Source organism: Cottoperca gobio, chromosome 23, assembly GCF_900634415.1.
Source record: "Cottoperca gobio chromosome 23, fCotGob3.1, whole genome shotgun sequence".
In the NCBI taxonomy this organism is placed as follows: domain Eukaryota; kingdom Metazoa; phylum Chordata; class Actinopteri; order Perciformes; family Bovichtidae; genus Cottoperca; species Cottoperca gobio.
Genome location: NC_041377.1, coordinates 13503113 through 13519117, shown reverse-complemented (window position 1 = coordinate 13519117; position 16005 = coordinate 13503113). Strand labels below are relative to the sequence as shown.

The 16005-nt window shown below is 43.2% G+C and overlaps 1 protein-coding gene across 2 annotated transcripts; it reads left to right on the top strand.

Moving 5' to 3' along the window:
- Positions 1–392: 392 nt before the first annotated feature.
- Positions 393–15773, top strand: LOC115028412 (YY1-associated factor 2-like). 2 transcript variants are annotated; one of them, XM_029462193.1, is made up of 4 exons: positions 393–583; positions 982–1107; positions 12051–12206; positions 12774–15773. In XM_029462193.1, exons 1-4 carry the CDS (start codon positions 558–560, stop codon positions 13024–13026), a joined length of 561 nt encoding a protein of 186 aa, XP_029318053.1. In that variant the 5' UTR covers positions 393–557; the 3' UTR covers positions 13027–15773. The 2 variants fall into 2 exon arrangements, with proteins under 2 accessions (XP_029318053.1, XP_029318054.1); XM_029462194.1 differs by lacking the exon at positions 982–1107.
- Positions 15774–16005: the final 232 nt, after the last annotated feature.

Below are 16005 nucleotides of genomic sequence, written 5' to 3'. Positions count from 1 at the left end.
TGGTTGCACGTGCACTACATATTTAATCATATATGTAATGTAACTAATTACCGTAGGCTGTTTTTTTACTGCACGTTTATGTTCCTATTTCCTAATTTATATTTTTTGTTTTTGAAAAATGTTGTGCATTAGCTGCTATCTATCCTAAATGAAAGTAGGTGCCAAGGGCATTTAAATCAAACACAGTACGAGAGGGTATTTTTCCCCCGATAAAAGGTGTGCTTAAATATGGCTGTATATTAGAGTCAGTTTTCAGAACGGCGTGTTAACGTGTCACAATAACCACTTAATATGGATATTTAACACCCCGAGTACACAGAAGTACGATCGTACGATGGGTACCGGAAGGCGGCATAGATTCATCAAGAGGAATGTCAGCCTCGGGAAGAAACCCAGCCTCTGATTGGTCCACAGCGAGTCATGTGACCCTCTCCCAAGCGGAGTTTCCACGACAGCTGGAAGCCGAGCGGCACGGGCGCATCGCTTCTTTGCTAAAATTATAGGAAATAACCAGACTTGAACTCGTCTCAGCACCTCCAGAGAAACCCTGGTCTGGTATGGGCGACAAGAGGAGTCCCACAAGGTAACGACCGAGTTAGTGCGTGCTAGATATTCAAGCTAGGAGAGGGGAGCGGACATCGACAACCGCACGGAAAAAAATGGGTTTTCTCCACGGTCTCTCTCTCTTTTCTCTCTCTCACTGCATGTGTCTATGTTCGCGTGCGGGTGTGTGCGCGCGGGTGTTAAAACCTCATCGCCAATTACAGTGTCGGATCACATCGCGCTTGCAGATGATTTCCTAAATCCTATAGGTTTACCCAGATGTTTGCTATATCGATAGCCTTCGTGGATGCGAGCTGAACTCACTCTTGTCTCCTCTCGCCCCCTTTTCTCTTGTCTCCCACCACCACCACCTCTTTTCGTTTTTTTTTTAATTTTCTTTTTTTTTCTTTTTTTGTTTGTACATTTATTGTTTTAAAGGCCGAAGCGTCAACCGAAGCCCTCCTCCGACGAGGGGTTTTGGGACTGCAGCGTGTGCACGTACAAGAACACGGCAGAGGCTTTTAAGTGCATGATGTGTGATGTCAGGAAGGGGACGTCAACAAGGTAAGGCGATTGATATACATTACCTTTTGGGCTCTTTTGCAATGGCGGGTCCCCAAGGGGAGGGGGGGTCCTCTGGGAGTCACCCCTCCCCAAACAAAATGAGGAACAGTTTAATCTCACTACCACCCCTCTCCCTCTAAGCAATTTCTGCGTTTGTACCATGAGACAGTGGATAAAGATAACTATATATTTATAGATATCTAAACCTTCCCACTGTTACTATTCTGAATACAGTTCAGACAGTAAACATAAACAAACATGGTGTGGGCCAGTTATTTTCCAGGCAGTAATTGCATTAAATGCTGTATGTTTTTTGTGCAAAAATATAAAGATATGACAATTACTTAATCCGTGTTTTCCTCAAACTCAAGATGTTAGAATTCTCTTTTAGATTTCCTCAGCTCTAGGTCTGTCCTCGACTAAAGAAATTCTGAGTTAACTAACACTAGTACGATTTTGTCGACTAATCGATAAAACAGAGTTTCTGCACAAAGAATCATGCATAAGCACCACTTTAAATCTTGTGTTCACCATATAGGTGCTTATACATTCTTGGAAATAAGGCATGAAGCATGAAAAAAGCTGAAATAAATGACTAAAATCTTCCAAAACGATAAAAAAGGGGGGCAGCCCTGCTCTGAGCAGTGCATTAGTCTCCATGTTCTTGCCCGGGTGTTCACACTGACCTCCACAAAATGAGGGAGAGGGATGGCTCGCTGCACACATACACACATACACACACACACATCCATCTTGTTGCCCCGGAGATATTTGTAACATACAAGGGGGGGCTAGATGCGCACACACACACGCACACACACACAGGTACTTCAGCATACAAACACACAGCACGTAGGTACAAGCACTGTGTGCTGTAGCTGCTATTTGTCCTGACATCAGTGATTTGAGGCAGGAAATGACTTATCCCTGAGTGGCTCATCAGGATGAAAACACAACAACAGAGGGTGAAGGAGAGGAAGTGTAGCTGTTAGCTGTGGCTCTGGGAAACAGTGTGTGTGTGTTACATGATCTCCCTCTTCAATGCATCCTCTCCTGCATTAGCACAACTTTCCCAATCATTGAACTACAACAACAACACATCAGGGCAGTTGTCAGCTTTGATGCCTTTTCAGAATTGTGGTATTTCTCGTGTCGGTGCATGCACATCTACGCCTGTGTTTGTGCACTTGTGTGTATGTGTGTGGGAGGGCAAGTTGTGAAAAGAGGTTGTGAGAGCAGCTGCCAGACAGACAGCCATAGCTCATTACTATGCAACAGCTTAATCAGCCCGCTGTCATCAGAGACAAACACTCACGTACAGATGCACTCAACATGCAAATTTCACACATGACTGCATGCATATTGCTACACAAACGAGCACATTTCTTCATACGCGCACCCATGATCGCGCACCCATGATCGCACGGTTGCCGCTCACGCAAACAAAGCGATTGAGCGGAAGACATACTGTTGTCATAGGGGTTCAGCTCAATGCAGCTGAGCGTTGATTGTTGAGAGGACACTCCAGGGACTCTCTGTGCTTCCGTAAAAACAAGCGGCCTGCAGCTTTGCCAAGAACCTGTCTGAATCCTCACGTCACCAAAAGCTGCGACACTCTTTGTCTTCCCCATCTGGGCATTTTTGGGGGAAGTTGGCAAGGACACAAGGACCCAGACAAATTTAGAAAAACGTCCAGGAGAATGTCCCATTTAATGTTAACTGTCTTCCTAACTGCATCGCTGCAGAACTGTTGTGTTTGTCATGCTCTCGTTTCCCCCAGAACTCCACACGCAAACCGCCACACGCAAGCTAATTTTGCAGCAAAATGGCAACACAGGTGGTCGCAGCTGTTAACGACCCCAACACAACAGACAAGCGGATTTCTCCGAGAGCAAGCCAAAGGTGGTAAAGGGCATACCACATGCAGAATATAAATGTAGGACACGACAAATTCCCTCGCTGGTTACCAAACAAGCATGACTGAGCTATTACTGCGGAGTAATGAATTAATGCTCGACACGGGCACGGAGTGTCCACTGGTGAGTGGCCCATCGCCTGAAGGTCACACATTTGACAGCCAGTGTTGGCTCTGTGGAAGTGGCTTAAATCAACTTGTCATAGGTCGAAAAAAATCACAGTTCCTGACAGGATCAGCAAGAACATTTTAAGACACGGCAGAGAATGTTTTAGACAGTTTGCATGTAGATAGCGGTCAAGAGATAAAGATGAATGTTTTCTGAAGGTGTGGTTGAGCAGATCTTGCCGCCTAGATTCCTCTAATGTGGAGAGATGATCTACTGCAGGGACTCGAAGCTGGCGGCTGATTCAAAGCACCGAAGACGGGGATACATCATCAGGATTGGACTCACTTATCGGGAGAGGTTGAGTGAAATAGAGAGAAAGAGAGATTGCCAAAAAAGGGAAACCGGCCGACGTTAGGCTAATTCTGTCATCGGCTCGGAAACTTGTGCAACTAGGGAGTCAAATTTGTGGGAAGTGGGACTTGCATTTGCATAGCAAAAACAGAAAAGGGTGTTTAAATATTCTCTCTACATTTAGTTTTTTTTTCTTTTTAAAGGCAAATGCACACTGGCTGCTAACTCAATGCAGGCATTTGTGCAGCAGATTAATATGGAACATTTTTGTTTTTCCTATAGCAAGTTGCTATCTTACAGCATTTAATTAAAGCCATCTTAGAGGAGCTTTGGGATCACACCATATCATGCAGCCTCATTACCTTTTTAGACTTTGCTGATAAAACGTGGGAGAGACATTTCATCTTTCCCTGCGACTCGTCTGGGCTCAGTCCCAGCCTTTTGAAAAGCAGCACGATAAAGATGAAAGTCACGGTAGAGGGGTGAGGTGCTTAAACAAAAAAAGAGGCTGTTTTGATAAGTGCAAGGTCACAGGTTTGATTCCAACATCAGCTGAAATACTCCAGGCACAGCGTCCTTGAGCCAGAAGGCCGCCCAGTGCACCCATTATATGACTTGTCCTGGATTAGAGTGTCGTCTTAATGTTTGGAAGACGGGGGCGTGTTTCAGAGTTAATGCTCCTGTCTGAATAAGCTGAAAATGTCATGTGAAGTGTTGCTGACAGACAGTAGTATTTGGCTTAGGACCGTGTTTAGGTTTGAGTTTAACAGCTGAGTGTAATAGAGCGGCGTGTGGGACCTTCTCCTGTGTCTAGCCCACACCACCTGCATCTGTTCACTGAGCTGAGCCCTGACAAGTCAGGCCCGCCAGGGAAACACTCAGTGTGTGCATGCTCTGCGTTCAGGAGCTTGTTTAGCGGCGTTATATTTCTGCAGGTCAGGACAGTGAGCTTGATCGTGTTCTGATGAGTCTGCCCTCTGCCTTTCGGCTCCGTACCTTTTTACCGCTCCTTTCTCTCAGCTATTCTTATAGGGGTCTCTCTCTCTCTCTCTCTCTCTCTCTCTCTTCTCTCTCTTCTCTCTCTCTCTCTCTCTCTCTCTCTCTCTCTCTCTCTTCCCCCCTCTAGGAGTTGAACTTAACCCAGGGCGTCTCTCGGTGACAGACTGACTGATGTGCACGTTTTGTCAGCTCCACCTAAACAAGCACAAGCCATTCTTGCTGGCTGGTATCTGTCAGCATCTGGCTGCTTTTAGATGTTGTTTTGTATCATCCTCCGCACAAGCTCGCCCTCGCAGTTCATGTGCACATGCCCTGACAATTGGGCTGTGATTGCGCAATTGTCTAAAAAGGTGTTTATCTCTTTTCTTTTTATGCAATAATGCCATTTTCAGTGTCTCAAATATGGAGATTTGCTGCTTTTCTCTGTTTTATATCACATTAAACTGAATATCTTTGGATTTTGGACTAACACAAGACATAAATTCAGAAAATAGGGAAATAATGTCCAGGTTCATGATGCCATATTGATAGGCCAGAAACCCAAAGATATTCAGTTTACAAGCATATAATAAAAGAGAATCTTGCAAATCTTAATTTTCTAGAACTTGTAGCCAGCAAATCTTAGGCATTTTACCAAAAGAAGTGAAATAAATTGCACACAAAACAATAATAACGAAATTCTGATGTAAATATTTGTAATTAAATTGAAGCCATTTCACTTAAACTTAACGAATCCAGCCAGTGATACTCATCAGACTGCTGGAGCCTTCCGATTATGAGAAACATAAACTGAGCTGTGAGTTTCATACATTAAGTTTATCTTCAAAGTGGAGGGTGGGTTCTAAATGTGGGAGTCATAATGCAACAAACTTATTCTGCAAAAAGGAAAGGATTAATTATCTCTCTTTTCTATCTGTTTATTCTCTCAACGTAGCTGCATTGGTAACATTGTATGCAACTGCCATGGGATACTAATACACAATATATACATACATTAAAATGCTGCCTGAAGAACAGTCTATCCGTTTGAAATGCATAGTGTGAATTAGCTGTATTTCCATATTGTTCCACTGCCTGTGCCTGTACTTAGAACAATGCAGTTTCCTTTTGGCAATAAAATCAGTTACCCCTTCCTTACATCTCTATTACGCGTATCATTAGCTTCCCTCCTCTGCACCTTTTTCTTTTTACAGCCTTTTACAAGGTCAAAAATCTAAATCCTTTTAAATCGGAAACTAATCTGGTTGTTTGGCTGGCAACATGTGTGGGAGTGGAAAGCTAATTTACCAAAATGTATTTGGAGCCATTTGGCTGCTGTTTTAATGTTTATTTCAGTGTTAATTTCCCCCGATCTGATTACACAAAGTGTGCAAGAGAGTCACACATTTGACTCTCACCTCAGAGTCATGTGTTTTCATTCCCCTCGAGCACCAATAAGCAAAAAGGCTGCGTTTGTTTTGTGATGTTTTGCAAGACCTTTGGCGGAAACGGAAGGAATAAAGAAACATTACGTGGTCTTTTTAGACTCGATATGAGGAAAGTATGCAATAACGTAAAGAATTGTGATAATAATATTACTTGCGATAAAAAAACCGATGTTTAAGTGCACTCTGTTCTACCGTTCTGCTGCTTTCAGAATACTGCTAAAATACATTAAAGCTGAAAAATAATTCCTTTTTAATTCAACAAGCATTGAACTGAACACAAAAGGCAAAGAATGATAGTTAGATTTTACCGATACTACCGATACTCTTATCTTGTTTTTGTTTCTCTTTTTGGGTTGGGGTTAGTCGACATGGCGATGGGGGGGGGAACTATTTATTGTGCAACTGTTTCCAGACACAGGTTGTGTTCGGTCTTCAGTTTTGGAATAGATTGTGACAGGCGGTAACAAAAACTGACAAAACGGGTTTCATGAGCTGGATTTGCAAGTTGGAGTGAAAACATATATATTATTGTAAATGAATGACTGACATTACTACTGCAAGTTTAAGTAAAATAATTGACACAACGGACTGTATATTACTAATCAATGTTTGATCATCCCATCTAAATCCGCTCAGTAGTGTGGGTTACTGGTTTTAGCGCTCACACACACGCAGCATACAAACACCGAGTGTACACCAGGGACAATGAAACTGGCTGTTATCACGTCACTATGGCTCAAGATTATGGCTACGTGATAAGCCTGTAATTACTGCGGTGACACTGATGCATGACATACTGCTCTATGTCAGTGAGAGAGAGAGAGAGTGAGAGAGTTGTGTGTGTGCAGCCGGGCCTGTGTGAGAGGAGAATGTGCTATAGTGTGGCTCGTGGGCTGCAGAAGGTGTCATAAACCACAGGACGTGGAGAGCCATCTGTCTCTCTCTCTTCCACACACACACACACACACACACACACACACACACACACACGGTGGTAGCATGTACAGGCAAGGAGAGACATTAATCATCGGGTTGGAGGAGCTCCCAGGAGCAGCCTACGACCCGCTGAAAGAAAAACCTGACACACACCTACACCTCGATTGATAGTGTTCAACGGTGCATAAAATAAGCTATTTCACAACAACCTTACCATCATCATAGAACAGCGGGATGAGATTTGTTTATAGTAGCATTCTCCTGTGCTTATTTGTAGTTCATCAGCTGTCCTGTGGGCCGTTATCGACAAATGTTAGCAAGCAGTTCAAACACCTGCAGGATCCTGCACCGGGCCGTATTTTGGGTGGGACAGGGCCGGGATCATAATCACGATTTATATTGAGATTGCGACGAAGTTAAGAGGCTAGTTCAATGGAGATGTTTTTTGCGCTCTTGTGAACAATAATGTGCGGCGTAAACAGTTTAATCGTAAACACTGGTTGTATAGATATGAATGGTGATAACACAGCCAAAAAAGTCACACCCACAAAGGCATGATAAACAAGACAGGATCCGTGTTTCAAGCCTTGTCTGGTGTTTTGCCGACATCCCCGCACTTAGAAAAGTCGCGCCAGGAGAGAAGGGGCCAAGCGAACACTATGTCCAAGGGCCCGGGAGGCGGCGAGGTCCAGGGGAGGGGTGCTGTACAGCCGGAGCCGTAAGCCACCTTCACCCCCGGGCCATTCCAAGGAGATCTAGAGCCGTTCCGCACCGAGCGACCTTCCCCGACCTGCCAAGTGGGGCGAAAGCGCATCGCTGTAAAGAAAAACGCAAGCTTTGCGAAACTGAATGTGGCACAATAATCATTTGATCTCGAGTTTCTTGTTTTCAGAATCGTTAGAAGCCAAAATCGTATACCAAGGATGGAACGTGTTACCAGTGCAACATTTGAAAATGCTTAGAATAATGGTCGTAGGTAATAAACCTGTAGTGGTTTCTTCCTTTTAGTGTGGAGATAAAAAAAAAGTTGGTTGCCATGTTTTGGTGGAAAGTAGCTCTCAATCAAATCTGTAAGAACTGTGAGTAACCGTGTTCGTATATTTTGGAAAAAGATGATGCAAGTGGAATAACTTTATTATCGAAAGGCCACAAAATCAATCGTCACTATCTAGTGAAAACCATCCATCTATGATGATTTTCAATTTAGATAAACTGAAAGCATATTAAGTTTGCTTCGTGGGTTGAGAAAATGTTCATGTCTTTGGCTGAGTTACCCATTTAAAAACCCATTATATCATCTGAAAAAAGCTTAGTCACAAAGCCTCTGTAGTCGCTGTATTTCTAAATCGTCTCTTTACAAAAGGTTATTATGATTGGTCTATAAACAGATTCTGGCTCCTGCACACTACCACACCATCTGTGGTAACTGCTGAGTCTCTGTGAGCCGGGGTGTTGATGACCCGTTTGACGGTCAAACCACCCCGAGTCATAATAAGACCACCTACTGAATTTGTTGCGCGAGCAAATCAGGACCCGAGGAGATATGTTCAGGCAGTGCTGGTTCTTCGACTGCTTTGTTGGTCGGGTGTGAGGTCAGCGGGTGCATCAGGGGGAGAGAGAGAGATAGCGGTAGACGGTGTGTTTGCGAAGGGGTCAGCCAGAGTGTCCCTGTCAGTGAAATGTGTGCAGGATCAGTGGCAGCGTTTGTACTTTCCAGCTCCTTCAGTCTGCAGCGCAGCACCAGTTTGTTCTTTAGCTCGCAGTTAAAAAGCAAAATCATTTTGTTTGTTTATTCTAAGAAGGTACCAGGAACAAAATGGGTGAAAAGGAAGGACTGATGCCTAGGGACGGGACAATATAGGCTTTCTTGTCATCACGGCTTGCGGTAAAAACACTTGTGAAAGTCCTCAAATGAGTGACTTGGTGGAGAGGTTTGTTTTTCACATGTCATGTGTGTGATGCAACACAAATATTTGTTTCTTAGCAAAATGTAAGGTTTAGTGATTCCAGTACGTTTTTAGTGCCATTTTAAAAAACGTTTTATGCAGATCCCGTGTTTATCAGGATCATTTTGTGAATCGCAATTATTTGGGAACTGGATAATCGACATGAAATTTTAATTTTGCCCCATGAGAGTGAAATATTATCATGGACCGACAAACGTACTTGCATAATCTCTGAGATAGACTATACATTTTCCTGAATACATAAAAAGAGATTGAAAATAAAGAGATTGTGATTCCCTTTGTGTTTAAGCCCTCGTAACGTCCTAATTTCCCAGTGTAGGACTCCATTAGCTGCCGTGGAATAGAGCGCGAGTGGAGCAAATATTGATTGGAACAACAGTTCCAACACTCAGTATTAATGTCAGAAAAATTGGGCCGTTGCATTAGGCACAGAAATTCTTGTTGGAATCAATAGACACACACACACACACACACACACACACACACACACACACACACACACACTCAGCTTTCAGATGGAGTTCAGTAGCCTGAGTGCTACGATAATAACCATTTGATTGGGTTAACAGAGGCAGCTCTGTTTAGGCCTGCTGCTTTGCCTCACAGTGATATTAGCTTGTCTCCTCTTTCACCTCCAGGTTATTGAGCTGGCTCTATTAGTGAAAATCTACTTCATTGTTATACGTGAAGAAGATAGGATGTGCAAAATATGTTTATACAGTTGGCTCTCAGGCACAGCCCGTCTTAGTTTTAAATAGAAAAGAGCATAATTAGCCTCAGGCGGCAGTTCTTCTTGATCACACATCAAGCAAAAACATACAGCACTCATTTGCTGCATTAATGAGAGACAGTGACAGGAGTAATTCATCTGTAAGTCATACAGTAAATCACTGCAACCATATAAGCGCATAATGACATCCTGAACAGAAATCATAAATCAAAGACAAGGTTATGAATGAGGCAGCCGGTCGTCTTGTTTTTATTTGTTTTGGAAGCTGGTAACATTTGGCCCGAGGGCAGGATGGTCCAGACAATTGCTGTTTTGTGTGCGAGCTTCAATAAATTCAGAAAAACAGACTTTTTCTTAATTGTGTTGCTTTAAAAAATAAAAAATGTCAAGGAGTGCCACAAATGACTTGAGCTACAGAGGACTTTGAAAAAAAAAATGTTGTCAGCAGTTCTGCAACGTCTTGCTGACAAGACAGAGGATCTCGACATCTCCTCCCTATCAGACGGTTATGTAGGCCAAGAGACCCATTTGCATTTCGCTCCAGCCTTGCTAGCATCACTGCATGTTCTGTGAAGGCGATGATAACTCTGGGAAAAGAGAAGAAGGAAAAAAAAACTGACTCTGGGAGAGACTCTTTGAAGCTCTGCCCCAATTTAGGTCATCCCAGAACTGTTAAACAACAGATTTGCCCTTAGAACAAGACGGCAGACCAGCAGCTTATATATTTCCAAATGGGTCACCGTGGCTCTTTTTTTGTGTCAAATCTGGTGCATTTTTTTCACAGCAACACTTTGCCAGGTGCTCAAAATCATTTTGTGGATGGATTTTGTCAAGTCCAGTGCATTTGTACACTCTGTACTCGTACTATGTGTCACCCTTATAATTACATTAGGCAAGTGCAAAAGGGCATTTTTTCCAGGAAGCACCTGGGGGCCGATGTTTTGTAATTGCAATACTTTTTCGAAGGGTTCATACGCAGGTCAGTATGCTTGAATGAAGCTGTTGTACTGGACAGTGTTAGCAACAACAGCTGCAATACAATCCTTCCATAAATACCTTGTGTTTTTTACATTTCACAGTGTTGATTATAGCTCAAAGAACGACTGTTCAACAGGGCTCATCATGCGTCATCAGATCACTGCTGTGTGTGTGCAGCCATGTGAATGTGTTTTAATGTGCCTTTAGCGTATGCGTGTGTTGCATTTATAAAGCATGCATACGTTTTCATGTGCACCCTTTTTTGATTTGTATACATTTCTATGGCTCTTTGGGGCATGCTGTGATATACATAGGTACATTCATACATATAACTGTGTCCATGTGTGAGTGGGTTTGTGTGCGCGCATGCAAAATCAGGCACTAGATAGTGTAGTCTCTCTCAACAGATGGCCTTTTCAACACACTCGCCTATGGCTCCTGCCAGCCCCAGAACACACACACACACACACAGAAATACGATCATAGCCTTCATGCATGCAAACTCTTGCCAGATCAGTTGCATAATGTATCATTTTTTGAGACAGCAGGCACACATGGAGGATGGAAATGTGACTGTGAGGAAGGAACATTTAGGTGTTCCACTGAGTTCTATTATTGGATTTGCCTTTCAGCCTTCTGTGTATGAAGATGTATCATCCTCACTTATCAAGCACACTGATTCTCACGTCAATGACAAACCAGGGGCCGTGACTTTTTGATGCAAGGCAGCGAAAACATTACGCCGTGTTTATTACGTAATCTATAATCAAAATCTTAGAAATTCATCATGGGAAATTTAATTACACTCTTGGCAGAAGACACCAACACAACTGACAATGATCACAGGTGGGAAGCCGGAGAGGGATCATGCCCGTGATGTTGATGTAGCGACTACCGGTTGTAGCCGTATGCACAGGCAGGTGTCACGCTTTATGGCCGTTCACGCCCTCGCCTGTAGTTATAAGAGACGCAGTGCAGGAGAATTGGTCATTCCACATTTAGGAAGAATGGGGGAAAACATCTCAAGTGTGACCTTTTTAATAAAAATGTGACGTACTGTGGTTGAAGTCAAAGCTGAGCTCACTTCTCTCCTTTCACATGCAGCACCACACCCCTCTTAGTCTCCTGAAATGTCTTTTTGAGTTTTATAAAAAAGCATGAATCCAGTGTATTTGGCTTTACAATTCCTATCGAATCTTTGTGTTCACCAAAACAGCTCTCAGCTTGTCAATGTTTATCCCTCTGAGCCATGAAACAAGCCCGTGCAGGTATACTCCATATCTCACAGATGGCTGAATGCGCTCAGTGTGTGGTGCCACTTGATGCCAGTGTTAAGAACACTTCAGCAACACCGTTCCTAACCAGCGCTGGCAGTGATTATTGGCTCTTGGTTACGGCGGTGCACTTGCTTGAGGCCATGTGCTCACTGTGATTTTCCCTCTCATTAATCTGCCACACTCTGTCTCTCCCTCTTTATGCCTCCTTCCTTCTTCCTCCCCCCCCTCCCCCCTTGTTCCTCTCCCCGGATCAGGAAGCCTCGTCCCGTCTCCCAGCTCGTATCGCAGCAGCAGGTAACGCAGCAGTTTGTGTTGCCCTCGCAGCCCAAGAAGGAAAAGAAGGAGAAAGTAGAGCGGGAGAAGAGCGACAGAGAGCCGGCACTCAAGAAGAACAGTCACAAGAAGATGAGGTAAACAATCTGACACAGGGTTGGTGGGGGGAAGGGGGGGGGGGGGATCAATGGGAATCCGATATCACAGGGATGCATGAATAAACACGAGGAACTATAGATGGTGTTTACGTTGCCACCTGAAGTGAGGTTGAAGAGTTGTCATATTTCATAAAGTGCGTCAAAAGATAGGAGGGTGAGAAACACCTGAAACAAATTTAAAGAAGTGTCTGAGAGATGCTCTTTGGAGTTTTCACTGACATTGTAGCAAAAGGATCAAGGTGCTTTCACTCATGGGTAAATCAAAGACAGTATTTTGCCAGCGTTGATTTTAAATTGGCAAGTTGTTTGCATTAACTTATTATTATGAGGTAAAGGAGGGTTTCCACTTGCAGCTTCTGTTTTTCAGAATGTAATTAAAAGTCACAAGCGGCGTTGAGCTTCAAAACTAAACAATCCATTCAGCTAGTTGTCTATTACAATTTAATATGAAACCTCAAGCAGGGATTGAAAGAAATTATACTTAAAATACTGTCTCAGCTTGCTTCTGTTCTCACTCTCTCCAAACCATTTCCTCTCCCTCACCAGGCCGAGGTTAAAAAACATTGACCGGAGCAGCGCCCAGCACCTGGAGGTGACGGTTGGGGACCTGACAGTCATCATAACGGACTTTAAGGAGAAGGCCAAGCCCTCGTCCACCTCGGCCCCGCCGTCCAGCACCGTGGCCACCGCCGACCACCACAGCCAGAACGGCTCCAGCTCAGAGAACACAGAGAAGGGGCTTTCCCGCTCCTCCTCGCCCAGAGGAGAGGGGAGCTCGGTCAACGGAGAGTCCCACTGAGTCACCCCCCACCTCACCACCCCCCCAACTCCCTTCCCCCGGCCTCCACTCATCTGCAAGCCCACAGGACACTGGTGGAGCTTCCTGCCTCTGCTTTAAGAGCTGCACATTACTTTCTTTTGGATCTATAGGAAGTGTGACGAAACAGCATCAGATTTGGCGAGTTTAAAAATCAAGATTCTCCACAGCACTGGAATTCTGCATTTTAGAAAGCAATATGATAGACCTTTTTGCTCCACCGTCAAAGTGTTTCCATTTTTCCCTTGGACGTTTGGTGGAATCAAAAGGATCCCGTACGCCGTCCAAACGTCATTACGAGAAATATTTACAAAGACTGCTTTATTCTGACAAGGAACTTCCTCAGAACTCACCTGAGACGTGTCTGAATAAATGTTTGGACAAGCTTTAAAAAAGGATCCTGTGCGGTTTTCCTTCAAGATGCACCTGCCCGTCGAGCTTCTTCTTTTGAAAAAATATTTTTCTTGAACGAAATGTGCATCCCCACTCTTGACATCACCTTCAGTGGCCGGCAGAGTGACCTATTCTTCCCCCGTGTGGAATCTTCAGCCTCTGTCTGGAACCTTATCCGTTATAAAGCTCAACCATCGATTACGCACTCAGTGTCCCGACACTGAACCTTCAACCTCACAGCGATCCTTTGCTCCTGCTCGCCATTACCCCAAGCTTTTACTTGTGGACTGCCTCTGCTGTGGAGTGACTTTTTTGACACAGCATAGCGGCTGTACTCCTCCTGGCACCATACGGTGCTTTTGGGTAATGTTTGAAGCAGGTTGTTTAGTTCAGGTAATGCTTGTTATGACTGTATAAGGGCATCGGGCAGGTTTTGATAAAAGCCCTCTTTTAGTGGTGTGTGTGAAGGTCTAGTATGATTTTAAAGGATAATACCGGTTTGTTGCCAGTTTGTGCCAATAATTACGCTACCACTCATTTCTCTCTACACAGTCAGACATGTTGGAGATACAATCAGGATTTTCTTCTTCTTCTTCCTCCATCTTTGCTGCCATTCATTTTGTACAGTATATTAACAACGACCACAAACCTGCATTAAGTGATGTTTTTATATATGTAGAGAATAAGCAACTCAACCCTCACATAGACCAACTATAGACTATCCATGTCCAAGCAAACCAGCTCAGACAAGCTGTCACACTTAGCCACATGAAATCCCAGAAGATGGAAGTTTGTGGAAAAGAAAGTCTTACCAGCTACTAGCTAACTAGCGAAGTACAGATCAAACTAGAGCTGGGTAAATGTATGCTCCCATATATTTACCCATGATGGTGGTCTACGAGGATAAATACAAAACTAGATCCCACTGTTTGTCATTGCATTAAAAGAAAGTAGCTCTAATATTTTCTTTTACTTGAGCTTAGAGCCGTGTGTTCTTCATACGATGACAGTTTGCCTAAAATTAGATTGCATCGAATCGTAGTGCCAGATTCTTGGGCTAATATTAATCAGAAGACCTGAAACACTCGTCTAAAGGGATGTTTATGTTGGTATATGTCTGCTAGATATGCAAGTAGTCAATACATTCATAACATATTGGCCATCACAGCTACGATCTGTCTCTCAGGGCTTTGTTTCTTTGAGTTGATTTTGCAGCATCCCGCTATCACAAAAATCACTTAATGCAGATTTGTAATTAATTAGTCAGCTTTAAACTTTGGTCACACTTTATCCGTCACGTTGTTGGTACTTGATGTAGACAAAATTGTGATTACTGTCAATCACATGACTCCTACAGAATGATATATATACCGACTATGGTAGCAGTTCTTCACACGTCATCATGTTCCTCAGACGAGAGCTCATTTCCAGGTTTATCGCAGTTAAGTTAGTTTTTTTAGAGACGTCAAAAAGAATAGTTGATTGCTAAATGAATTGTCAACTAAATGTAGACGTAGTTAAGGGAGTGTAGTTGTAAACAACACCCGGTATTCTCCTTTTGAATCTCTGCTGCACAAACAGGGCTGCACCTGCTCAGCTTCGCAGTGGAAAACCAGAGGGTGCTCGTGCTGTTCGGCCCATTCTGTGGACCCAGTTTGGACAAAGCATGGGTGCTTCTACAACAGAAAAAGGGGCTTTGACTTCTGGACACGCACAATAAAAAGGTGACGGCCTGCGGTGTGGATGGACTTCAGAAACCGTTTAAAATCCTCCATTTTGATGTAGCAAAGTGGGGGAACTTTAGAATATACTAACCCCCCCCAGCAGAACAACTATAGATCAACCTAACTACACAATAACTTATGAAACCTGTAGAATACTACACAGATAAAAATTGATATTTCTAAAAAATATTGTACTACAATGTTTTGATGTGGTTGTATTATCCATCATAGCAGTGTTATTGTCGAGAGTTTTACTTTAACATTTTAGCACAGATACTGAGAACTGTCATGGCATGATAATATTATGGTCTCGGTATATTGTGGGACAGGCTATGTCTCTTAGTTTGTTAGCATCGTTTAATGTGTCTGAGATCTCATGGGTTCACCACACTAGCTGGGACTAGCTGTGTGTACCCTTGAGAACTGTTCACACAGACATTTGTTATTTGGTTGTGGCAAAAATGGAAAGACACTTAAAAAAAAATGTTGGTTGTCACTTGTTGGTTTTTTTTTGTTTTGCTTTGCCATGCTCTATTGTTTAAAAAAAAAAAATGTGTGAACTTGTTTATTACATGTCTGAATAAGAAAATAACAAAATTCAAACAAAAATCATTTTTACTTTTGTCATTAGTCACTTTCATACTGTTGCATACATGCTTACACTTTTGTGTTGTCACTGGTTCGCTAATCCAGCCTTTTTTCTCAGCAGAGGAGTGCTTGTTGTGTTTTCAGCTCCATCTGGTGAAGGATTTAATAACTACTACTTATCCTCAACACAGATCAGGCCCATTATGCAACTCTGCATACATTGAAAATGTTGTTTATCCATGTAATATTTGAGTTA

Coding starts and splice junctions, on each gene's coding strand:
- LOC115028412 (XM_029462193.1), top strand. CDS start 558: ATGGGCGACAAGAGGAGTCCCACAAG. Junction 1,108..12,050: donor AGGAAGGGGACGTCAACAAG/GTAAGGCGATTG, acceptor TCCCCGGATCAG/GAAGCCTCGTCCCGTCTCCC. Junction 12,207..12,773: donor AACAGTCACAAGAAGATGAG/GTAAACAATCTG, acceptor CTCCCTCACCAG/GCCGAGGTTAAAAAACATTG.